The sequence below is a fragment of the Colletotrichum scovillei genome, assembly GCF_011075155.1.
Source record: "Colletotrichum scovillei strain TJNH1 chromosome Unknown Contig00008, whole genome shotgun sequence".
NCBI lineage: Eukaryota > Fungi > Ascomycota > Sordariomycetes > Glomerellales > Glomerellaceae > Colletotrichum > Colletotrichum scovillei.
This window is the reverse complement of record NW_023336266.1, coordinates 729,384-755,232: the sequence shown is the minus strand read 5'-3', so window position 1 is coordinate 755,232 and position 25,849 is coordinate 729,384. Positions and strand designations below refer to the sequence as shown.

The 25,849-nt window shown below is 52.6% G+C and overlaps 4 protein-coding genes across 4 annotated transcripts; 2 read left to right on the top strand and 2 right to left on the bottom strand.

Moving 5' to 3' along the window:
- The first annotated feature begins 3,799 nt into the window (after positions 1-3,799).
- Positions 3,800-9,388, top strand: HER10_EVM0012605 (glycogen debranching enzyme). Its single transcript, XM_035481998.1, has 3 exons — positions 3,800-4,552; positions 4,649-9,032; positions 9,083-9,388. The coding sequence occupies exons 1-3, from the start codon at positions 4,323-4,325 to the stop codon at positions 9,188-9,190; spliced, it is 4,722 nt and encodes a 1,573-aa protein (XP_035331065.1). The 5' UTR covers positions 3,800-4,322; the 3' UTR covers positions 9,191-9,388.
- Positions 9,389-11,238: 1,850 nt separating this feature from the next.
- Positions 11,239-14,112, bottom strand: HER10_EVM0002085 (uncharacterized protein). The gene is made up of 3 exons (XM_035471811.1): positions 13,017-14,112; positions 12,601-12,961; positions 11,239-12,545 (listed from the first exon to the last, which is right to left on the bottom strand). Exons 1-3 carry the CDS (start codon positions 13,018-13,020, stop codon positions 12,245-12,247), a joined length of 666 nt encoding a protein of 221 aa, XP_035330471.1. The 5' UTR covers positions 13,021-14,112; the 3' UTR covers positions 11,239-12,244.
- Positions 14,113-17,868: 3,756 nt separating this feature from the next.
- HER10_EVM0001193 (uncharacterized protein) lies at positions 17,869-18,263 on the bottom strand (the record flags this gene model as incomplete). Its single annotated transcript, XM_035470948.1, has 2 exons — positions 17,869-18,158; positions 18,221-18,263. The coding sequence occupies 2 exons, from the start codon at positions 18,261-18,263 to the stop codon at positions 17,869-17,871; spliced, it is 333 nt and encodes a 110-aa protein (XP_035330409.1).
- A 5,522-nt stretch (positions 18,264-23,785) lies between these two features.
- On the top strand, positions 23,786-25,829 carry HER10_EVM0011841 (uncharacterized protein; the record flags this gene model as incomplete). The annotated part of the gene is made up of 5 exons (XM_035481258.1): positions 23,786-24,301; positions 24,362-24,529; positions 24,602-24,687; positions 24,749-24,832; positions 24,887-25,829. The coding sequence occupies 5 exons, from the start codon at positions 23,786-23,788 to the stop codon at positions 25,827-25,829; spliced, it is 1,797 nt and encodes a 598-aa protein (XP_035331024.1).
- Between the last annotated feature and the right edge of the window lie 20 nt (positions 25,830-25,849).

Sequence of the window (25,849 nt, the reverse complement as noted above, 5' to 3'; positions counted from 1 at the left end):
AAGTGCCCATTATCAGGATCATTGCTTCTTGGACAGCATTTCCCGTTGATGACAATTTTGAGACATTGCAGACTCGTGACCCTCCTTCTCTCTCCTCTCCTCTAAGATTCACTACCACAACATAATGTTTCGGCCAGATTATCCTGCAAAGACAATCAGGTTACCTGCATGCCGGGCCCTTGGATTCCACGGACTTGGCTCCGAGAGAACTTCGATCCCATGTCAATCATCATGAGACTCTGTTCATGGTAGCCTCGCACCAGCCTGTTGATGAATAATTGCGAGCTATCTTCTTCCTGAATTGATGACGATTTCCCATCACCTCAAATACTTCAAGATTACGTGGCTATGAGGCGTTGATCCATGGCCTATCGTAAGGAGCAGCGCTGCCGTTGGGTCATTTTCTGAGTTGAATAGTAGCTAGGCAGCGCTCGCAGAGGACTTAGACGGACACGCTGTGTTCAGACATGTTGATAGGTTGTGAGGCAGTCGCACTTACTGCTCGTGTAAGTATGCGGTTCTCGCCGTGGTGAAAACCCGGAGAGGTCCGCCTCACTGCTGGTTCCGAACGTGATGCGAGCTCCCTTGATTCAGTATCCGATTTCCAGTGAGTATCAAGTAGACGTGAATTCAACGCCTCACTGTTGGGCCATGAAAATACACTGACTTATGGCTTTGATGCGAATGCATTGAGCCACTTTGCACGGGGCGGGTGCAGGCTCGTCATATCAACAGGATGATCTCTGCGTAGCATTCTTGACTATCAATGAGTCACACGATTGGAAGTTCACGGTCACAGGACTCCATAGAGATTCAATTTACAGTACTTCGCTTTATGTGCCGTCTGAAAAGTGGCGGCGGATCACTAGCTTTAGGCAATGCCGAAGGCCAGAGTCGGTGATACCCGTCTCGTGACACCTCAAATCATTGATAGATATTCGCATTTAGACAGGTAGTATACTCCAGTATGTTGCGCCCCCTCTACTTGCCTTCAAACAGGCCATAGGTAAGATGGATGACGAAGAAGACCCTGTCACTCAGAACTCTGGCCCGAGTCGAGACTGCTTCAGCAGCCGGATGTTTCGATGGTCTGGCACTATCACTATTCATCATATAGTTGCAAGTCAAACTGTGTGAGCGAGTAATTCTTAAGACTCCTTCACTCAAGGTATGCATCTAAGCTTCTCGCGGCTTTGGCGAATTAATGATATCAGGATGGAGTTGGAGGAGACTGCTGCTGATGGTACAGGACCTTGGTCAGAGTCGCTTACGACAAAGGATGAGACCAGCTTCCCTTACAATGACAAGTCTGAGACCTGAAGTGGTCAACTGCTATTGGACAGCGCGGCGCGATGAGAGCGAAGAACACCATAGATATTGTCCAGCCACGTTGTGAACAAGCCTGGCCAAGCCACTCTGGTAGCCTGGGCTATCTCCCACATGGGCACGGTGAGGCTATCTCTGGGTACAGGGGGCGGAAAGGCTAGACTCATATGAGAGATGAGCACTAAGTGCGTCTTGCATGGGATACGTCATGGCGGGAGAAATGAACATGGGGATGAAAAAAGCGGTGTCGGCTACATAGCATCTGCAAAAGAGTAAAGACGTGGACCAGTGGGAGGAGTCAGTCAGAAGAAGGATGAGTTTAGAAGAAATAGGTACTCATTTTGGAGAGTTCGGATAATGGGGGTGAAGAACGGGAAATGAAGAATGCGATGTCGCGTTGCGACGGGTGATATTCAGGCACGGAAAGTCAATTGGGGTGGCACGAGGCACATGGAAGGCAGGTACGAGGAACGCTGGTTGCTGATCAGTGAGAGCAAAACCAGGAAACGGGAGGGTGTGACAGGCTGCTGATACCTCAGGAGAACGGGAAGAGGAAAGCACCAGCGAGGGCAAGCGGAAGGGTGGTGGTTGCCGATTGTGCGTTGGAAGCTGAGCTGGAGCTATCTTTCCGGAAAGAGCAAGGAAGGTGCAAGATGGCAGGGAAAGAGAAAGGAAGGAGGGGCATGAAACCGCGTCTGTGCAGCAAGGCGAGCCGCTAGAGCTGATGCGGAGGGATAGCTGGTGACGTCACTTTCTTTCGAGTGCTGGGATGGAGCTCTTTCTGATTCTAGTCTTCCATCTTTTTTTTTTCTTCTTCCAATTTCTTCATTGCTATCCACATCTCTTTTCCTTTACTCTACCTTAGTAATAGAAGCCGAGGAAAGGGAAGACAATAAACAGGAACACGAAGGTCTTCAACGAGATATGGCATGCCAGACGCATCAGATCATGCTAGGGCCTGCCTTAGTCGGTGCACATCGACGTGGTCCGCAGCATGCGCCGAGAATCGCACAGCTTCCGAGTCAGATCATGGTCGCCCAAAGGATTCCCGGCACCCTCATACGAGCGAGCCTCACTGCCAGTGCCAGCCGAATGCTTCAAGCCAAATCAGGTAGAGGCCACCGCCGGCAGGCCATGCAGAAAACATCTTCAGTATCCATCTTTGCGATGACCTGAGACGGCATATCGATAAGACAAACTTTGACATTACAAACCGTTGGGATAGGTACGACGATGATACTCCAAGAAAGATTGGGCATGCATTACAGCTGTCGAACTCCTCTCTATGCCTTGATCCCGGTATGGTCTGGCCTGGTCTGGTCTTTCATCTCTGCTGCGGCCTGCCGTACTCTCCCAGTCTCGCCTCAGTCCGAGTGTCCATCCCCGGCATGCGACATTAAAACCCCCGGTTACCGCTCAAGTTTGTTGCGCACACGATATGGGACACTCGCCGCACTGGGCCACAGGCACATTGGCTGGCTTTTCACTGGCCAACTCACATCAGTCTCTCTGCATCGCGATCCGAGAAGCACCCAAAGAGTGGGAATTCTCAGTGTCGACAGCGGTCTGGAATCTCGAGGATCGCGATGACGGCCCACGACCGGCGCAGCGCTAAGACCAAACTCCGCTAGGGCGTCTAGAGCAGCATGGGAGACCCCACCAAGCGTGCGAGCCTCTGAGCTGTCCCCGCCCAAGCTATATCCGGTTCGGGCGCTGCCAAACATTCCCATGTTTGCCGTGCCCGTCAATTTTTTTTTAATTTTGGCAGCTTTGACAATTGCGGGTTTGCTGCAGGCGATGACATCCATGAATGTACCTTCTCCGCATGCTGCTGGTGGAGAGATACATGGTTGCCCCGCCCCCCGCCTGCCGTTCGAGCCTCTGTTCAATGGAGCACTGGAGACTTTTTTTCTTCGTCCTTTGGCTTCCTGAACTGACTGACATTGGAAGCTCTTGCATTTGGCGAGATTGGCATATGTGCTAGGGAAAAAAAAAAAACATGGCTGGGTGAATACCTCAAGATGAGGTGAGGCAGCTTGCATCTCGTCCAATCTTCCTTTCCTTGTAGCTGTGTTGGTGAGAAGTAGGCGAGATACCTTAGCCTAGCAGAGCTCCTAGCATTAACACGGGATACATGGAATCCCAGCGCTCTTCATCGCATTTTGACCAGAGCTTCCGCAGCCCCCGGCACCTTGCTTTGCTTTCCGTACCTTGGATTGGCCTGGATTGCCGTTGGATCTTCTGCTGCTTTGCTGAGCTCTTGGAATTTCTTAGGTGAGCCTTGCTACTTTGGCCTAGGAAAGAAAACGAGGCAGGGCAGGGCAGGGCAAAGGAGCAATGCGAAACCCCGCCATGTCTTGCCCTTCCTGATCTTACTTGCCGTACTTTGGTACAAGGTGAGAAGTAATTAAGGTACATGACAAGACCGGCCAGGCTGGAAGCTGTTGGGAAGGTGAGGCCAGGTACCTGAGCTAAGGTAAGCTGATGGTGCTGTCTCTCTTTCTGGCCCAGTCCGTCATATCGTCACCGTCCTCGGCCGTGTTTTTCTTTCCTCCTCCTTCTCTCCCACACACACTCTCCAAACTTCTTCTCTTCCTATCACCTTTGCCTATCCCATCTCTTACAGCAGCCCGTTTATCCTCGAGGCCCACGGCCAGCTCATCCTACCGTCGAGTTGTTTCTCCTCCATCTCCGTCGCCTCTCAATCAATTGCACCTGCAATTGCCACTCGCTCCATCTAGCTGCGGCTTCACCCTCGCCCAAACCCCAGCAACCGGCCCATTCTTTTTCTGGCCGGAATCGTCTCCGCATAAGCCAGTGCGCTCTCTCCCACGTCCAGGTCGTCTACAGGCCCCATCCACGCCCAAGGTTCATGGTCCACGGCCACAGCTTGCTGCCCGTCGTCCCCAGGCCCCGTCCTCGACCTCGCCCTCATTGATACCCACGTCGCCGATCTGTCCGCGGGGCACGAAAGCTGCCTCCTACAACCTACGCAAATGGTCCCGAAAACCATGGTATCCAACGAAGTATACCTCCTCCCCCTCAACGACGATGGCTCGCCTCAGGTCGCTGGCGAATACATCTATCTCGCCCCAAAGACAAACGATCCTGTAACAATTCGCTTTGCAATCGAGGGTACCTCGTCCATCTGTCGCCATGGCAGTCTGTGGGTCAACATTCCAGAGCAGGGCGCCGAGTTTCACAGAGATCAGTTTCGCGAGTTCAAGTAAGCTTCCTCTGCGGCCTCCACTGCTCCTAATTGCCATTGTCCAATTTCTGGCGTATATTTGTGTGTGTAGCTTGCGACTTATGCGTTTTCTAGACTGAAGCCTGACTTCAATCGGACAATTGAAATCTCCATCCCCATCTTCCAGGCTGGCGCCTACGCCTTCTACACCACCTATGCCGAGCTGCCAGAGCTTGAAGAGGAGCTCGACTCAACTCCTCAGACCGGCGCCACCAACAAAAAGACGCCCCTCTACTACATCGATGTCGCCCCGCGTCTCAGTCTCGATGGCCGCCCGCTGCCATTGCCCGCTCTGTCCATCTTCTCAGTCATTAGCAAGTTTATGGGCAAATACCCAGGCGACTGGGAAAAGCATCTTCGCGGTATTAGCGATCGCGGTTACAACATGATTCACTTCACCCCGCTGCAGGTTCGCGGTGCTTCCAATTCCCCATACAGCTTGTACGATCAATTGGGCTGGGATCCCGAATGCTTCCCTGCCGGAGAGAAAGACATTAAGGGCTTGGTGGAGAGCTTAGAAAAGCAGTATTCCCTCCTTAGTTTGACCGACATTGTCCTCAATCACACGGCACACAACACCGCATGGCTGCAAGACCACCCGGATGCCGGATACAACTTGGTCACGGCACCTTGGCTAGAGTCGGCGTGGCTGCTGGACTCGAAGCTGCTGGAGCTTAGCGAGAACCTTGAGAAGCTTGGACTTCCCACCGAGGTGAAGAGCGACGATGACCTCATCAAGATTATGGACGCCATCAAGAAGCAGGTGATCTCTGAGATTCGCCTCTGGGAATACTATGCCATTGACGTCGAGCGCGACGTTGAGGCGGGCTTGGAGGCTTGGGTGGCTGGCAGCACCACCCTGCCGCAAGACACCACTGGCGACGCAAATGTGACGGGACTGAAAGACGCATCTCTCAAAGACCAGGCCGACTTCCTCATCAAGAACGGCCTCCAGGGCGGTGACCGCATGGGCGAGAGGTTCAGGAGAAAGGTCGATCCCAAGGTGGCTTCTGGTCTTCTGTCTACCATCTTTGGACGATACGAGGGTGAAGAGGGTAGCGGCCCGACAAAGGCGGCAGCCAAGTCAAAGCTGGTGTCTATTCTCGACGAGATCAACCTGCCGTTCTACAAAGAGTATGACAACGAGCTTAGCGAGATCCTGCAGCAGCTTTTCAACCGTATCAAGTACTGCCGACTTGATGAGCATGGCCCGCGTATGGGCCCCATCAACAAGGAGTTCCCTCTCATCGAGACATACTTCACTCGCCTGCCCAAGAACGACACAACGGCCAAGAACAAGCCCGAAGAGAATGTCTTGGTCAACAACGGTTGGGTTTGGGGCGGCAACGCCCTGGTCGACAACGCCGGTCCGGATTCTCGCGTATACTTGAGGCGCGAGGTCATTGTCTGGGGCGACTGCGTGAAGCTCCGCTACGGCAAGGGCCCCTCAGACAGTCCTTTCCTGTGGGAGTTCATGACCAAGTATGCCCGTATGCTCGCCAAGTACTTTGCCGGTTTCCGCATTGACAACTGCCACTCTACGCCAATCCATGTTGCCGAGCACATTCTGGACGAGGCACGCCGAGTCCGACCGGATTTGTATGTCGTGGCAGAGCTGTTCTCTGGTTCCGAGGAGATGGACTACGTCTTCGTGAAGAGGCTGGGTCTGAGTGCTTTGATCCGTGAGGCCATGCAAGCATGGAGCACCGGAGAGCTCAGTCGCCTGGTTCATAAGCACGGCGGTCGTCCCATTGGAAGCTTCGAGGTTGACGAGATTTCAAAGGCAGACCCCAAGTCTCCAATGAGCCCTATGAGCCCGGCCAACGAAGGCAGCGACCTGCTCAACGGGAGCAGCCCGTCCTCGCGAGAGATCATCCGGAGGATCAAGCCTGTACCAGTTCAGGCCCTCTTCATGGACTGCACTCATGACAACGAGACCCCGGCTCAGAAGCGTGATGCACGCGATACCCTCCCGAACGCTGCTCTGGTCAACATGTGCGCTAGTGCAACTGGCAGTGTCATGGGTTATGATGAGATCTACCCCAAACTTGTTGACCTCGTCAACGAGACTAGGCTGTACACGTCTGAGTCATCCTCCAAGCCTGTTAAGATTGGTGGCGGCGGAAACGGCATTGGTGGCATCAAGAAGCTCTTGAACCAGATCCACACCCTCATGGGCAAGGACGGATACGACGAGACTCACATTCATCATGAGGATCAGTACATCACCGTACACAGAGTACACCCTGAGTCGAGAAAGGGATACTTCCTGATTGCCCACACTGCTTTCCCTGGCTACGGCAACGGCAATGGCGCTTTCAACGCGGTACACCTTGGAGGCACCAAAGCCCGTCATCTTGGCAGCTGGATGCTTGAGGTGGATGCAAGCGATGAGGCTCGCAAGGAGGCCTTGGACGACAAGAAGCTGCTGCGTGGCCTGCCTAGCCGCGTCGTAGATGTCCCCGGCGTTCGCATGGAAGTCAAGGGCGACGATACCATTATTACTGTGCGCGACAAGTTCCCTCCTGGCAGCATTGCTCTTTTCGAGACATGGATCCCGGCAGCTGAGCACTCATCTGGTCTCGACAACTACGTCACTTCGGGAGCTAGGTCCGCGGTTGAGAACCTGAACCTGGTGGATCTCAACTTCTTGCTTTACCGATGTGAGGCCGAGGAACGTGATGGAAGCGATGGCAACGATGGCTGCTACGAGATTCCCGGCTACGGCAAGCTCGTTTATGCCGGTCTTCAGGGATGGTGGAGTCTTCTGAAGGATATCATCCGGGACAACAACCTTGCTCATCCTCTGTGCCAGAATCTCCGTGACGGCCAATGGGCTCTGGATTACATTGTCGGACGCCTGGAGCGCATCAGCAAGACTCCCGACTTTGAGAACCTTGAGAAGCCCGCCGTCTGGCTCAAGGAGCGGTTTGATGCTATTCGCAAGATCCCCAGCTTCTTGCTGCCGAGATACTTTGGCCTCGTTCTGCGCACCTTGTACACTGCCTCTTGGGAGCGTGGACTTGAACTCATGAACGACAACGTTCGCGAAGGACAATGGTTCCTCCAAAGTCTCGCCATGGTCAGCGTGCAAGAGACTGGCCTGGTCAAATCCGGCTCTTTGTGGCCCAAGAAGCTGGTCCCATCGTTGGCTGCCGGTCTGCCTCATTTTGCCGTCGAGTGGGCGAGATGCTGGGGACGTGACGTCTTCATCTCCTTGCGTGGTCTTTACCTTGGCACCGGCCGTTTCGACGAAGCAAAGGAGCACATCCTTGCCTTTGCCAGCGTTCTAAAGCACGGCATGATTCCCAACCTGCTCAGCAGCGGAGCTTTACCGCGTTACAACTCTCGCGACTCCATCTGGTTCTTCCTTCAGTGCATCCAAGACTACACCAAGTTCGCACCCAATGGATTGGATCTGCTCCAGGAGAAGGTCAAGAGACGCTTCCTGCCTTACGACGACACCTGGTTCGATGTCGATGACTCCCGCACCTATTCCCAGGAGAGCACCATCGAGGACATCATCCAGGAAGCGCTGCAGAGACACGCATCTGGCATGTCCTTCCGTGAGGCCAATGCTGGTCCCTCGATCGACTCGCAGATGAGTGACAATGGCTTCAACATTTCCATCAAGACAGACTGGGACACTGGCATCATCTTTGGCGGTAACCAGAATAACTGCGGTACATGGATGGACAAGATGGGCGAAAGCGAAAAGGCTGGCTCAAAGGGTGTTCCCGGCACACCCCGTGACGGTGCTGCCATTGAGATTACTGGTCTCCTATACAGCACTCTGAAGTGGGTGGCGTCGCTCAACCAGCAAGGCAAGTACCAGTATTCGTCCGTGAAGAAGGCAGACGAGTCGACGATTTCTCACAGAGAGTGGGCCAACCTGATTCGTGACAACTTTGAGCGATGCTACTGGGTTCCTCTTTCTTCTGAGGAAGACGCCAAGTACGATGTCAACCCGCAGGTCATTAATCGCCGTGGTATCTACAAGGACTTGTATAAGTCTGGCAAGGAGTACGAAGACTACCAGCTGCGTGCCAACTTCCCCATCGCCATGTGCGCGGCACCTGAGCTCTTCGATCCCGCGCATGCGCTGCACGCTCTCTTGGTAGCCGACAAGTCCATCCGTGGGCCTACAGGCATGGCAACTCTCGACCCCGCCGATCTCAACTACAGGCCGTACTACCGCAACAGCGAAGACAGTGAGGACTTCGCCACCAGCAAGGGACGAAACTACCACCAGGGTCCGGAATGGCTCTGGCCTACTGGTTTCTTCCTCCGTGCCCTGCTCAAGTTTGACCTCGCCAGAAGAGGCGACCAGGCTGGACGCATCGAGGCCTTCCAGCAAGTCACGCGGAGACTCATGGGCTGCAAGCAGATGATCCGAGAAAGCGTCTGGGCCGGACTCGCGGAACTGACGCAGAAGGATGGCGAAGATTGCCCCGATTCTGTAAGTTGTTTCTTGTTGTAGACAGTGGCCCATTTGCTAACAAACAACAGTGCCCAACACAGGCGTGGTCTGCCGGTTGTCTGATTGACTTGTACATGGATGCGGCTGAAGAGCAAAGCGACAAAGCCAAAATCGCCTTACCTGTAAGGACCAAGTAAATGATTCGACGTTGCGAAAACTAATAACTCCTACTGGGGACTGTATTCAAATTAGTTAGACGCTTTGAGAGTTTCCACGCGGATGATGCAGAGAAGACACCCTGGGCCCGATCAAAAGCAGTTTGAACTTTGTTGATTTTTGGATCCGAACACGACACGCGTTTAATGGTATATATATAGACTGCATTAATAACCTAGCATGGTACCTCTGAACTGCGTCCTCTTCGCTTGTGTCACACTTGTAGATGTCGCATAGTTAAAGCACACGAGGGTGAATAACTTTGGGCTTTGCGTAATCTTGACGCGTGCCGCACCCCTGTCATAACACCCCACTCAAACCGAATCGAATACATGAGATTCTTGACAGGTTCGCACCTCTCCATCTCCTCGCCCCTTAGCTGGAAAGCAGGAACCTCATCAACCCACGTCTCAACCCTCACCCTCCTCCAATGTTGCGCCGCCACCCTCGTCCAAAACGCGACAAGTCTCGCTTCCGTGTGCCTATACAGCCTCTGGCCCTTGTCTGGCCCTTGTGCATCTCCTCCCTCCGCGCCTCGCCTTCCGTCGAGCCCGCCGTGCGGCCGAAGATTAGGTTGTTTGGTTTTCCCGAGAGTAGAGCTAGCAGGAAGGCGGCGTAGGTTTCCTGGTCTTGTAGGCTGAAGCAGTGCTGGACGTGGTTTGCGGTTATGATGGAGAAGTTGTTCCGCCAGGTGGAGGGGAGGGTTGAGGGCGTTTGCGCGGAGGAAGGCTATTGGGGTGTGAGGGTCGTTGAAGAGGTGTTTGCCGGCGGGGGAGAAGGAGGGGGTTAGGTCTGTTCCGTGGAGGGATTGTGGGGGTGAACCTGCGTGGACCTGGGAAGTTGTATGTAAGTTGGTTGATGGCCAGGATGGTTTGATGATATTACATGGCTTTCTATGGGGTTGGTGGTGAAGGTGCGTAGAGTGTAAGAGGTCAGGCAGGAGAGATAAAAAAAAGAAGGACAAATGGAAGGGAAGGATAAGGTAGACGCACCAGACTACGTAGATCCTGTCCAACGGCCCATCCAAAGTCGAGGAGTTTCTCGCCTCGTTGCGTACGCCGTACGGCTTCGTCGAATTCCTTGTTGTTGCGGAGTTGTAGCTTGAGGAAGAGCCAGAGGCCTATCCATGGGTAGGGACAGTCGTTCCATGCCTTTTTGCGCTGAAGAGAGAGAGGCCGCGGGTTAGTATTACGTTGACGATGCTGAGGAAGTCGGGTTTGAGAAAGTCCAGGGGAGGAAATGTGAGTGTGAGTTTGAGAGGTCGGGCGGTGAGCAACTTACAGCTTCTTCGAGGTGTTCGTGGATCTTATCTTCTGGGATCTTTGCGTGTTCAACAAAGAGCCGTTTTGTGTGTTCCTCGAGAGGGGGGAGGTCCAGAATGGCGAGTTTGTGTCTCTGTCTGTGGGGATGCGGTGGGCTGGGAGGTTGGGTGTTGGTTCATCGGCCATGGCTGTAGAAAACGGCAGGTGGTAGAACAATTATTGGAAAGACGAAGACAGAGTCAATTTGCCAACTCATGTATGGGAAGACGAGGGGAGTCAAGATGCTTGGGATGATGTCTTTGTCTTGTATTTACAAGACATGCGGATAGTTGCAAGTGTCTGTGCGACCATTCATAGGTGCACGAATGAAGAGCACCCTCTCTAGTTTGAGCTCGCGTGCCGGTAGCCGTTGAATTGGTGTCCACGCCTGTGATTGAGTGAGGAAGAAGTCTCAATTGAGACCTAATGTGTACACGAAAGACATCCTGTTACATGATCATGGCCGAAGACTTTCATTCGCAGATCATGTATCCGGCTGGGACCTATCACAGTTGTAGAAATTTACCTGTCCGTGTTCACTCATTTTCGGACGAAAGTCAGATTACTTACACTTCAGGAAGTGGTTGGCAGGAACATGCATGTTGATATGCCATCACAAGGAACTTCGCAACCTGGAACACCGTGTACGCTATAAACCCTCTTCCACAACCTTGATCTGATCAAGATATCAACTAGAAATGTTGGGCTCGTCACACAGGCAAGATATGGAACGAAAGACTTTAAGCATACTGCCAAAAACAAAGAGATACAATACTTGCGTCCTCGCCTCTTCTTGCCATCCTTCGTTGCGGGGGGAGCCCCACCCTTCAACGTATCTCGTCCAAGCTACCTATAGAGTCTGATCATCTTGAATGACAATTGGCAGTAGTTACAAGACCCGTCAATTGAACAGCAGAGCTCGACATAGTGGACGCCGAATTCTTCCAAGTGAAGCCGAAGCGGAGTGCAAACGATACTCGTCCCGCACACAAGCTCGAACCAATTATGAAGAAAGAACCATCGAAAAATCCACCGCGATGCCTGCGAAACATCCTGCAGGTGCCAGGACCTCTGCGCCCACATGGCAGACTGTTTGATCGACCCGCTCAGACAAGCCTCATGATTGTGGATAACACTCTTTGGCAAGGGATTGAAAAAAACAGCTTGCGCATACGGATACAACCACGGGATATCGGCATCGAGTCAGTTACAGTTGCAAAACAAAACATTGCTGGTGCTCTTGATGTGAAGCGTTTCAGTGGCTGTGGTTGTAAACGGGTATGAGAAATTACCATTTGGCTTTTGGATGATGCTAAGTTGACCAAGCGAGTCCTCCCGCTTTTCGGGGCCTGTCTTCGAAGAACATTGCCCCCCGGGGCCCAAGGGAAACAGGCCGCTTCTGTTACGCAGCTGTGTGAGACTGGGGGTCTCCTGCCATCGGCCTGTTTCCGCCCCTTCAAACCTGCCCTTTTTGATTGCGTGGTTTCACTGTCAAGAACCAGGACCACCAATGTTGCTTGTGTCCAACGACAGAACCCTCCATTGTTTCCAGCCGTACGCCTAATCAATGACCAAAGGAAAAAAAAAAAGAGAGCAACAAGTATTGCCTGGGAACAAGTATGTGTGAATGTCCAAACACCAATGCCGTGAAATATGTGAACGCCGTCTCGTTAAGCCGTTGAGAGATAGTGATGAAGAGTGATGCCGCACAACATGTCTACCGAAGTCGCACTTCTATGTCCGCTCGTTGACAACCCACTTCTTCTTCTCCTTGGGGGGCTTCTCATCGTATACGGCCGGCGGCGGGCCCGGCATGAACTGGCCGGGGGAGTTGACGATACCAGCTTGGTTGACATTGACACCAGAACCAGCAATGATGCCGCTGGGTCCCTTGTGTGCGTGCTTGCCGAGCTCATACATGCGGTCCTTGCGGCGGAGGTACCGTCGGCGCCAGATGCAGGCGCCAACCCAGATGCCAGCAATGGCGACAACGAGGATGACAAGCATGACCACCCATCTCCAGTGGTTGGAGAGCCTGTATTGGATAGGTTAGCGATTGCCGGGGATGCAAGGCTCTAGAATAGGCTCACCAATCGCCGCCATTTCCACTGTTGGAGGATCCTTTTGAAGCTCCGCTTGTCGAGGAAGATCCTGCCGAGGACGAAGATGCAGTCGCAGCGCCGCCTGTGACAGAATTACAGAATGAAGTGTACCATCCTTGGATACTGCTGAAGCCAGCGTCGTCGCATCCAGCGGCGGGGCAGACACCGCCGGCAGCTGTTGAGAAGGCCTGCAGAACACCCTGGCTACAGAAACATCTGTCGTAGGTGTTGGCATCTGCTGCCGCGACAGCAGGAGGAACACAGGCGCCGTTGGCGTCGTAGAGAGGGCCACAGTTCACAGCGCACGCGGGCAACTGCGCAAAGGGCATAATCGTTGTTGAAAGGCCAGCTGCATTATGTTTAGCTAGGGGTTTACCGTCCAAATTTGCGGGATTGTCACTTACACATCTTGACGGTATTGGCGAGTTGTTGGAGAGTAAGGGAACAGATGGAGCGTTGGAGAGGGAAAAAGGAGAAGGAATTCGGAGAGAAGTAGGCAACTTGTCAGCCGTTACGGCCAAAACAAGTCGTTGGAATGCGGAGACGTTGGAAGCAATCGATGGTAGGTATTCCCTCCTTATTGCGGTGGTCCAAGACACGTCGGGTGGCACGAGTGCGAAATTGAGCCACAATCCAGCGAGTCAAGCCCAGAAGATTGGCGGCCGGAGAGGAATGCGATGCACAGTTGGCAGCGGTGAATTCGCAGATTGAATTTGGTCGCAGCAAAAAATCCCGGGTTGCGAATAGTGCCCTTGGCGGATATGCACGTCAGCGTGTGGTTTTCGTCCCAAGTCGATCGAGGTTGAGCCAGGTCCAGCTGCCGTCCCAGGTTCTGCCGCACAGATTGCTTCAAAACGTCGTAATGTGCGTTTAGATGCACGAAAGCCAAGTTCTGAAAATTTCCGGGAAAGATTCCGTGCGTATGCAAGTCCTTCTTGTGATTTTTCGTGTTTCGGCTTGTCACGTCGAGGAAGCGTGGATTCTAACAATTGCGGGTGTTTGTCACCAGTGTTCGGTCGGCTCGGGCTTCGGAGGATGGGGCTTAGGTATTTGGAGGAAGCGAGATTCTCGTATACTTTAGGACGGGTCCTGTAAAGCGGCGTTTCGGTGGACTTTGGTCTGGATTCCTCGTCGTTTGTACGTCGGTCGGCCAGGGCGGAGGTGGTGCAAGCGAGTGACGATGATCGGGAAGCGAACGTCGAGTGCGTGAAGCTTGACGATGTCGGTCGGCACGGCTGATAATGGGATTCGAGGCTTCTCCGTGTTGTAGTGACGAAGCGAGCGTATGGAGAGATGGACGAGAGTAGGGAAGAGGACGGGAGAGGAGAAGAAGATCGGAGACGGATTGGTTGTGGTTTGTTGAAATGTGTCGGATACTTGGCGAAAGTGAAGGTGACGAACAGGAAAAGGAAGCGGAAGGGAGGAAATGTGGTGAGAAGGAGACAAGATGAGGGAAACGCAGGATTGATGACGGGACTGAATTTGGATGGCAGAGCCGATGCCGATGGAACATGGGCAATTGGGAGAAATCGACAGGGCGAAAAAGCAAGAAATGCGCGGTAAGACACCCGACCAAGGACGGGCGATGGATCGATGGGATGGTACGACCCAGGGGCGGTACCTTGGTTGCCACCACTTTCAAGGTGTGTGCACAAGTACATTTCCCGGCCTGTCCTGACCTGCCGATGCAGAAGCGCCAGCCCCAGCAAACGGCTAAACAGCGCCTGCATCCCCCCATCCTCCATTCATCCATCCTCCACGGCACCACCACTTCTACATCTCAGCATTCACTGTGTGTGTAGCACAGCACGACACTCCCGACAACGAACACAAACTTGGCACTAGCCACAGCGACAACACACACTGTCGACGGGCCCAAGAGGGGAAACACTAACGATCACCGGGGCCTTGCTACGCTGAAAGCATGGGAAACGCTGCAGAAACGACAGGCTCCTCATCAACTCGACGGACCAGTGGCCACCGGCTGGGTCAGAAACCGGGGCCGGGGTTCCAGCTTGACCAGCGTTTCCCCTCTAGCGAGCTGCGAAAAGCAGTCCGGTCCCTGATCGAGGGCGGGACAAGGATTGCTGCATCTTCAGGTTTAGGTTGTGGCTCCCCTCCTCTCTTGGGTTCCGTATTCTGTACGGAGTACCGTACCACGGGAGCCTGAATGGTGGAATCTCCATGGGGGTTTCGTCCCGCCGTAGCTCGGAAGGCTCGGTCACAACTTGGTTGCAGTCTTTTTCTTCTCTTCAACTTGTTGTCAGCGGTCCTCGGGCTCTATCTTGCTCTGGTCCTAATTCTAACTCTCACGTATCCGTACATCGTTTTGCTGACACTCGCTGCAGCCTGCTGCACGCAACACGGGAGTCCGTGATGCTCGTCAACTCACTGACCTTGCCGCGTATGTCTCTGACTGATTGGCCCCATTGGCCCCCAATATTGATGATGGAAGAGCACAAACCGGGCTGTGCAGCGCCAGCAAGCTAAAGAGTTGAGCTACCCGGGCCGGCCGAGCGAGCTGGGCACATCTTTACGGCAGCGCCAGCCATCCGAAGGGGGAAAAAGAGAAGGCTTGGCTATCGAAGACACCATCACGGCACCTCTGCGGCACAGGGCGTTCTCTTGGCTTGCTGTCCTGTCAACTGCGTTCCCTGCCACCAGACCCTTCTTTGTGGTTGCAAAAACGAGGACAATACCTTGCTCGACACAATCCTGGTGTCTAGGAAGGGAACAAAGGCCCCGGTCAACAAAGGTGTCGCGCGTGTTGCACGAGGCGTCAATAACAACAGCTGAAAAGGTGCGCCAACCTCCAGCTCCTACCTAGCTCTCAGCGCTGTCAACCGTTATAGCGTCTAGCTGTCCGTTTTGGTTTCCCTCCCTCCGTCTCTTACTCGAGACAACAGACTCCAGAGTGACAAGACGGAAGGACGGAAAGAGTCAAGTGGTGCAGGGGGTGGCTGGGTTACGCGTGAAGGGGGGCGCGCTATGCCCATCTAGTCATTCGTTTTCCAATCTTTCTGCAGGAAATTTGTGGAGGAAAGCTCGTCAGGGACGAAGTGGACTGGTCGAGAACAAATGAACTGGGAACTCTGCAGAAAGCGGGAGCGGAAAGTCAGAGAGTGATTGATTGACTGAGAGAAGACTTCAAGAGAGGGTCTTCCTGGGACCCAAACAGTCGTTTCTCTGTCTCAGCGGCCCTGCATCCAGCGATCAGCGCATGCTGCAAACACTTCTCAGTCAATCATTCAGTGACATTCTCGTCGCTGTCCTACAGTTGTCCTCCGTTTTTCGTCTTCTTCCCCTTGCTGCCCCCTTGCAAATAAACAAATTCATCGCCCCTTGAAGCCCCTTCTCCACTGTCCAACTACCGCACACATTTATTCATACAGTATTGTCCCTGGTGCCGTCCACGCCGTCCTCCCTGCCGGAACACTCAAAAGAACACTGAAACTGAGGCGCAAAAGGGGTGGGCTCTTGACCCTCTCTCGACGGAGAACGGAGGCGCATCCACGTGGAGAAGGGGGCCGATGATGGAAGACGAAGCGAAGCGATCTCAACGCAAAACATGTGCAGTTAGTGCACATCATAGAGAGATCTGTTACCTCGAAGGATTTTCCCTTCCCTCCACTGTAGACTCGATGGTCGCGCTAGGTTTGGCTCGCTTTGGGGAGGCTTGAACCTGGGGAACACAAGCGACCGCGAACACTAAAGAGAAAACTCATTTCTGTGTGAAACCAAAAACAGTGCCCATCGTCCGCTGCCAATTAATTTCGGTCAAAGCTTACTGAGCATGGCGGGCTTCTGATTTGGGGTGTTTGACGTCATGTAGGCTGCCCGTCTCATTTCTGCTTTTATGCTTATGCTTTTTGCTGTCCCTCACTGACAGGGAAGGGTGAACATAGGCTAGCCTGGACCAGTAAAGCAATTCAGATGTTTGAGACGATTGAGACTCTTGAGAGTCAGGTGAGAGGTGAGGTGAACCAGTTTGAGAGTGAGAGTGAGAGTGAGAATGAACCCAAGCAACTCTGTGCAGAGGGTACCTAGAGGGTGAGACGGTACGTATCTTGCTAACCTCATCTCATCGACTTGTGCCGCTGACATAAGTCGAGATGTCAACAAGCGAGCATGCGAGAATAGGGAAATTGAACCCCGGACAATTCCTCGCTCATCCCCAAAAATAATTCGGCTCTCAGTCAGCTTACGACCACCGCTGCAACTCTTCAATCTCGCCAAAAGTCCAAACTTGGTACTCAAACTCCAGACTATCGAATTCACAAGTCACACACATATACACACGCATCGGGATATCACGCACACCGTCAGGGTTGCCCGGGTATTCACTCAACTACAATCCTCCCCAACATTCCGTATCTTCTTTCCCAGCCTCTCTCAAGAGAGTTCTCAAGTGCTTCCTAAGCCTCTTGGCCGCCTGCTTGCAGCCCACGGGCGACAGCGGCAAGTGACTGTGCAACTTGCATGACGTCTCCATCTGTGCTTTGGGTCCTTGGGAGGCCTTGCCAAGCTGCGCCGTTGGGCTCGGCACGCTTGCCCGGATGCGTCCGAGAGGACGAGTGCCGAATAGGGCCAACAGCCAAGAGATGGGCCAGGCAGGGGAAGAACCGAAAAAAGCAAATACGAAGATTCCCTTGGCACTTTGCGTTCGCGGGTCCCGAAGAAGAGATTTAGGTATTACGACTTCGAAACTCTGTCGTCGATGTTCGTTGTTGGGGACGCGGTCAGATTTACATGTTCGGACGGAATAGTAGGTATGGTGAGGACTTGTTGCTCAATAGCAACTTTATGCTGCATCGAGTCGGGGCTGATGGCACTAATCAAAGCGCGCCATTCTCAGCCACCTTGGCCCCAATCTCTCAGAGTTCCCCATCAGCCTCATGAAACTTTAGCCCGAATCCACTGGCTTCTTCCCAAGCCACATCCCAACTTCATCGCCAAGCCATGACTCCAGGCCAGTCATAGCCCTCTGTATCTTCTGACATTGTGCGCACGGATTTTGGACCCCTTCATCTCCACGATGATGCGCGGGGTAATTAGAGCATCGAGAGGCTCTTCCAAGTAGGCGCGGGATAAGATGTTTATTGCAAAGTGCATCTAAGTCTATCTTTGAAGTGAAGAGTGGTGACAGAAGAGAAAATAGGCGACGTTAACCCAATGACGAGACTCTTCTAGCAACAACAAACTAGTAAAGTCCCATAGTCAAACTAGGATCTCTCGAAGTACCATGCAGTAGATACTTCATCGCGGCTGCTGCTGCTGCTGCTGCTGCGGCCGGGACGAGGCGTACGTCGCCGAGGCCCCGGACCCCTGACGTCCGTCGGCCTGCCCCGCCGCCGATCCGTCCGCCGACACCGCGGCGATGTTGTGGTATGGCTCCTGATGGAACGGCTGCGTCAGCCACATACCCATCGGACTGTCGTGAGCCCCCATGGTCGTCGTTGTTGTCTGGCTCCTGCCGAGCGATCGGTCAACTGGGACGGTGCTGGACGAGGAGGAGCTCTGCCCGTTGGATGCCCTGGTGCCGGAGCCTGGCCGGTGGGGGATTCAGTTAGCTATGGTCTCTTAGTTTTGAGGATCGGTGAAATTTTACTCTTGGACTTCGAAGAAGACTGCTTGGAGGTATGCTTGCCCATCTTGTCTTTCGTAAGGTAGGTACTCTGAAAGATACTCTTGTCTTATTGAGTGTCTGAAGGTGAGAGTATGAGTATCGATATGCAGTTATTGTTTAGGAAGATGATGATCCGAGTGATGTCTATGATGTCTCTCCAGATCGATCACCGAACTCGTGAGATTCGAGCCTCTCTTTATATTCCTCTCTCGGCGGCGTGGATCTCCTTCCCATCGTCAGCTCAAACCACTTCTCACTCCTATCAATGACAACAACAAGATTCACCGACAAGATACTCAAAAAGTCACGTCTAGCCAAGGCCACGATACGCCACCAGTGGTACATACTTTCTCGAGGAGGCTGTCCGACAAATCCAGGAACCGCTTCTGTATCGCAAGCCTGCATGGATTCTTGTGCGGCCCCATGAAAAGTGTCAAGTGTGCGAGCACAAGTACGACTTGTGGTGTTGCACTGCACTAGTGGTATTCATGCTAGTTCTTCTCTTCCCCTCGCAGAACGGCAGACTATTGCGTAAGGACTGCATATCAACATGTGACTGTGAGAAAAGTGAGGAACTCAGCGGTTGACTTGGAAGATGAGTCTTCTCTTTAGGAGATGTTCGTAGCATACGTTTCCTGTAGAGGCATGAGAGTTCGTTTCCTCCTCTTGAGCAGAAGATCTCTTCCTCTATGGGAAAGTGCTCCCAAATCTTCGTAAAAGCCACCACTCGTCTACAAACATGTCAACATCTTCGGAGCATCGAAGCCCTGCCCCTCACACCTGGCTCTCGTGGAATTCTTCCCACGTTGTAATGTCTCAGGATTAACTGCAAAGACAACCCGGCACCTACCAACCTCCCGCCGAAGACGCCCGCGCGGCCTAGTGCAGCTGCACATCGCCGCCGTCGAACATTGAGAAGAAGGAAATATTGGCCTCGTTTCCATCCGAGACCTGCGCTCGGAGCTACATGTACCTTTGCGCACCCGGGGAGGGGCAAGGGGAAGTGGGAAGCTTGGGCAGACCTGCATTTCGACCAACATCTTGGAACCACTTGCTTGACTTTCGGAAGGATACGCGATTCGGTAGAATAAGGGCTGTTATAGACTCGTGGTGCCGTGTTGCTATGTACGGAGGCCGGGGCCCGGGGTCGACCTAATCTGTTCCGCGGCTAGCTACATCTCTGTGTCCGACATGGATTGCATGGTTTGGGTCCGGGTACGAAGGGCGATTGCATCGATATGCTGATCTATTAATTCTGCCCGGTCTATTACCTGCTGTACCTCTACAGTTGTTATCTTGATAGGCTTGCAATCCCGCGAGATTCCATGAAAAGTGTGCGTAGTGATCACGTAAATCCAACGTTGTTCGTTGAACAGCCAAGGCTGTGAACAGTATACACACCAGGGAAACATCACGAGACACAAAGTCTACATATCTCGAAACAGTCACGCTTGGCAGAAGAATTCTATTGCCTCCCCCTGACGATCATCCTGACGTGTCTGGGCGTTCAACCGTGGCCCCCGTCGATTCACCAGGATAGTGACACCTTGGCAGAGCGACGTAGGACGACAGCGCTCGAGTCAATAAACTTCAGACGCGAAAGGAATCGAACTTCCAGCTGAGCGACAAGCCAGGAACGCGAGCGTCATCTCGGCCGGAAGATCGTGGTTCACCACGAAGCGGCACGGAAAGTTTCGGTATCCCACTTTCCATGTCGTGACACCTTCAATCTTCCATCCGTCGAGACAGTAGACACTCCGTCTGTCCAATCGGGGAGACCGAAGATGGTCTGAGCAGTAGGAGAAACATGATTAACCTTGTTGGAAACAAAAACAAACGGCTCAACAGAGACCATCGTCGATTGCCCATTCTCTCTTCCCCTTCTCTGCCCGAAGCCCCAGACCTTGCCCTGAGACATGAGGTCCTTCAGCGTCGTACACAACATATAGGTGCGACCAAGCTTCAAGCCAAGCATCATCCGTCAGACCACTGCCCATCAAGCCACAACTACACAACGCAGCAAAGAGAAGCAAAGAGGGGATCAAGCCTCTTTCTCGCAAGATAACGCCAAGGGCAACCGAAAGAGTTCTCGTGTACCCATCCTGCTAATCCATTCTTCTTCTCCACGGAATAAGTTCTGGAAGAAAACCGTTCAGCCCCTCAGGGGTCGGTGCCACGTGCTCGTACGACTGCGGCCACATGGTTTTGAAGACACGAAGAATCCGTGGCAGGCGAAATGTGGCGCTCGTCAGCCTGGGAGAATAGTAAGTGAGGCATCCCGAAGACGGCACAGGCTAACAGCCACAACAGTCGATTCAGAGACATTCGGGAAGCGAGCTGGAGAGTAAGCCTTCTACGTTCGCTTGTGCCTCGCGAGAGAAGCTTTTACCGGATTCTTCAATCCATTGGAACTTTTGGTCCGGGGGGAGAAAGGGATTATCGTGACGGAGATGGTTCAGCTCCTGCGATGAACCGAAGGGTGGGCTGGCTGAAATGCAACTTCTAGCGAAAATCGAACGGCCTATGTAGCGAAGATCGGGTTCAAATTTTTTTCGATGATTGCCGACCGCCTCGACACGGACTGCCGACTTTACTTTGACGATCGCTTCTTTCAATCTGGCTAGTAATATGGTCCGGGGCTCCTGACGGGTAATGAGCTGTCTAAAGTAACTACTATTTACAAATTGCAGTCATGCACCGGTATCTGATTTCCTTACGGACTCTGAGCGACTTTCACACCCAGAGCGGTGATCTCACGACAACGGCATTTGATAGGATATAAGATACGGTAAGGCTTAATACCTAGGCTTTCATAAGACATGTGTCTAAACTTTTGAGTGTTCCTTGGAATCTGAGCTCACAAGAGCCACGACTACAAGAAACGTCACTTGCTGTCTGAAATATTATCCCAGATGGATTTGCGGATAACTCAAAGAGTTTCACACCATCACAGGAACGAACGACCTGATGGCACTCCTAAGGGGTAGCTGTTTTACGGCTGGGCACGATTTGATTCCACCAACAGACCCTCATGGAGCTTACAGCAAGGGTAACTTGGCATGTTCTGCCTCGGATCACCGAGGCCCAGGATCAGTTACCGTAGATCTACTGGGTTATTCAAATGACTCTGTTTTGAAATGAGAACATTGAATGTTTTTCAAGAGGAAAACAATCCTTCTGAATATTATCAATCTGTCCAACAACGGAGCAAGCATCATCGTGGCATGGTGCACCGACCCATAGTTCAGAGTAGCCAAGAAGCCATGTCGTTTGGCTCCATCGAGTCAAGGTGAATGCAGTCTTTCGACTTCACGTTAGACTCTTTTGTGAGTATGTACCTATGATAAACAAGCCATTTACTGAAACCTGGCCCTCGAATTATCTTTAGACTAGGCCTGAATCACAGTAATCAGGAGAGGCATTGGCGATGCTTAGATGTCTTTCGTATGTGGCGCCGTGATTAGCTGCCGGTCTTACAGCATGACTCCAGACTCATCATTGTTCGGAACATCATAACACCATGAGGATCGGCGACTAATAGCGTGGCATAGATAGGCAACGTAGTATTTTCACTGATACCACCCATGCGCCATCATCGAATAATACCGGCCCGAGGCCCTTTGTGGTCAGTCGAACGGCGAACTAGAATTGCGCTTGAGCCGCGAACTTTCGACTGGTATTGTTTATCTGCGCAGCCGGCTGCTACAATGACAGACGATTGGCTGATTTCTTGGCGTTAGGGACGGTCAACGGATGCTTGGTTGCCGTCTTTGTCCCAAAAGGCGTCGGCAGTAGAACGCGTGGTGGCGCAGGATAGTTTCCCTTCCTGTCAAACCTTGCGAGAGAAGGGTCCTGGACCAAAATAGGACACCATTTCGTCGTCTTTGGGCAAAATTGAAGGTACTTGAGGCCTCAATTGAAGCCACCAAGTGTTCAACGAGATTTTGTCACATGAAGCCATCTTGAAGACTTCGCAAAATCATACAGGGCTCCTTACTATGGTCTAGACTGGGATCCGAGCTGACAGCGACGATCGTAATCGTTACCCAGATGCACGGGCTCTTGAAATGCCGGTTCCAACGTGAGGACTGGTTCACCGGACCAAAGAAATAAGACATGACACTCGAGACTAGTGACACTGAGTGCCTTGGCACGATCGATTTTGATGACTCCTATGGAATCATTTTTTGCATCGACCGGGGGAGACAGCCGCGTGCCCGGGATCTACCCCAGCCTGTACATCTTACAAGGGCCCCTGAATGCTCTGTGGTTCCAAGTCTCTGGATTTGGGATGGACTTGAATCTGGTTGCATCGGCTTACTCCAGCGCTCTGGGCCCGATTTTCACAAGATGAGTATTCTGAAAAATGACTGTGCGGCTTGAGGTGAGTTGACGATATAAGACTTTATCCCATGTGTAAGGAATACATGCATCTATGCGTAAGTTTTCTACCTGTGAGAGTTTTGGACTTACATCTCCTTCCTCTATACGTGCAACCACGTGGTTTCATCATCCACAAACAGGCGCGAAAGGGCTTGAGGGCCTCTGAGCAAGCCGGGACTGCGTAGGAGGATTGCGGTTCCATTCGATATTTGTTCATTCGTCTGGGTAAATGCCGTGTCTCAAAGAGGCTGACGGTGCGAACCGGTCGTTGAGAAAAGTTGGAGCTTTAAGGAAAGATCAACAGACGTCTATTACCGTCAATCCCAACGCTAATGCACATCCAGCAGGTCGAGGACGTAGCCATCCCAATGAAGTAAGCAAGTATGCATGCCGTTTGGATGAGGGGATCTCGTGGGGCTTCGAGCAGGCTGTTTGACTCGGACTTCTCAGACTAAGTCATTGTTGAGTACTAAGATTCCAAAACTTGACGCATGCAAGGCACCCCATCTCGCTTTCCCTGAGTGAGATTGAGTCGTGAAGATCGCAGAATCTCAGACAGAACGGTATTCGTCTGATTGGGCCATCTCTCATCTAGCGCGGGCTAGTCGCAACGTCTAGCGAACTCGGTCTGGTACGGGGCAACTGGAGCACAGACGGTATCGAAAGATCGACATGATGAAGAAGAGAGGCAAAGAAGACGGGAGGAACAGAGGCAGCCCGAGTCGAGACGAAGACCCTGCTTTTTCCCATGGGTTGCGAGCCTGCCAAAGTACCAAAACAAGGTGTTCGCCATAGCTGAGGAACGCCACAATGCGAGGGGGACAGCATGGAACAATGGGATTCGCTGCCTCGGAGGGCCTGAGCCTCTGTATCACATTGATATTATCGCCAAGCACGCTATCCCACGGCTGGATCTAGCGATCTTAGATGGGCGATCCCCATACTTCTCAGGTGCCAAAGCTGTCGTTTGAGAAGCGTGGACGAGGTCTTACTGCGGTAATAACTCTGTCTTGCAACCCACATCCACGAAAATGCTGTTGTCTTGAAAAGTGCGGCTGTCCCCTGCCCAAGTCCGTATCTGAACTGCAGGAAGATCACGACAACCCCCCTTCTCCCTTGCCTTCTTCATGCAACGTACAGACACTACAACACACCACCTCAACAATGGATCCAGCAGCATTGGCCGGCCTCACGATCTACAATTTCCCGCCCATGCCACCAAAATGGGATAGAATTGGCATATTCTACATCACATTCTGCGCAACATGGACCGCCATCGTCTTTGCGGGTATGGCCTTCCTCTGGGCCAACCGGAGGAACCCCATCTTGAGACTTCGCGGCCTACCTCTAGCATTTGGTTCCATCATCTTCCTGCACTTGTATTGGTGCATGGCTCAGATTACATACCCGATCGGCGGAACGATGCCCGTGGTCATTGCGTACGACGTTCAGTACTTTGTGATGGGTATCTGGTTTCCTCTTGGTATTGCGTGCTTCCACGCCTCTAATAGCAGATTTCTCCACGTTGCAAAGTTGCAGAGGCTTCACTTCACTGGCACTGGCGCTGGCAGTCTCCGAAGAGGATGCAATGGCTCGAAGACGTCGTGGCTTTGTCGCTTCAGGAATATGGATTATGGGAGGAGAATTCTGATTTTCATCGGTATCGGTGCGATATTCCAGGTATGTTGGATGATCGAACTCAAAAGCCCTATTCGACTGAACGATACTGACACTCACAAGTGCCTACTCACCACCGGCATGTGGGTTGCCTGCAAGAAATACCACCCTACCTTCGGCATCCCCGGCACAGAAATCGGCGGAGACAACATAGTAGAGCAGTTGATTGACCTGGGCCGCGGATGGGAGTGGTGGCCAACCCTCCTTTGGCAGTTCATTTGGACCTGGATTGTATGACTTTCTCCTTACTTTGATTCATAATCCTCAGCTCTGCGTGATACGCTGATAGCTGACTGCTTAAAGGTTGCGCCGACACTCATCTGGCGGGCATGGAGTATTCGAGATACAATGGGGTGGCGAACTCAAACCATCGGTTGCTGCCTTTCAGGGTACGCTACAATTCCTAGCCGTCTTCGCGTTCGAACTTTGCTAACAGCATTGACTTCCAAGTCTGCACGCAACACCAATGTTTCTCATTGCATCATATGTACCAGCTTTCAACACCATCAACATGTACTTCCCTCCAAGTCAATGGTTAGTCACCCTCTCTAACTCGAAAGCCTTGTAGTTGCTGATGCAGAGACCTAGGATTCATCTCTCAACCATGATGTTTGAGATTTTCACGATTTTTGTCCCACTCTTTCAAATCATTCGACTCCGTATCCTCCTCAGACACGTCACGGAAGCCAACGCAAAATGGGAGACTGAATCACAGACAACACTCAGGGCGTCAACTGTAGCATCCTTTCATGGCAAGAAACATCCAGTCTCTTCCAGCCAAGCTGAAAAGGGTCAGCCGATCGTCTGCCAAACGGATTCTGCCGACATTGGTCCAGACATTGATAGTCGCCTGTTGACAATGACCGCACTCGATCACGCTCTGAGGGAGAATCAGGGCGTCTTGCAAGAGTTTTCTGCCCTCAGCGACTTCTCCGGCGAGAACATTGCCTTTCTTGCTCGCGTCTCCGAGTGGAAATCGAGATCCTGGCCGAATGCCATTTCGGATTCGGAATCTCGCGAGTCTCTCGCCCAAGAAGAGAAACTTGATGCATACAATCTCGCCCTCCAGATTTACGCCGACTTCATCTCCCTGGAGCATGCTGATTTCCCTTTGAACCTTCCCTCCCAGGATATGAAGCAGCTGTTCCGGGTATTTGACAAGCCTGCCCGCATCTTGTTTGGGGAAGACGCTTCTGTCAACACTGCTGTCCCCTTCGATGACGCTTACCTTAGATCACGCACAGGGTCAAGCTCGGGGAGCAGCGGAGATATCCGGCATCAAGCTCGCTACACCGGTGATATCCCCGCGGGATTCAGCTCTACGGTGTTTGATAGCGCACAAGGCCACATCAAGTATCTTGTGTTGACAAACACCTGGCCTAAGTTTGTCCGGGAGATGCACTCCAGGCGACGGTCCAGCGAGACTAGCCGGAGTGTTATGACAGCCGAGACGACAAAATCAGAGTCTTCTCTTCTGACCAAAGTCTCGAGCAGTGTCTCGAGTCTTCTGAGATCTGTCAAGGCTATTTAGGATTGGCTTGCCCGAATCTT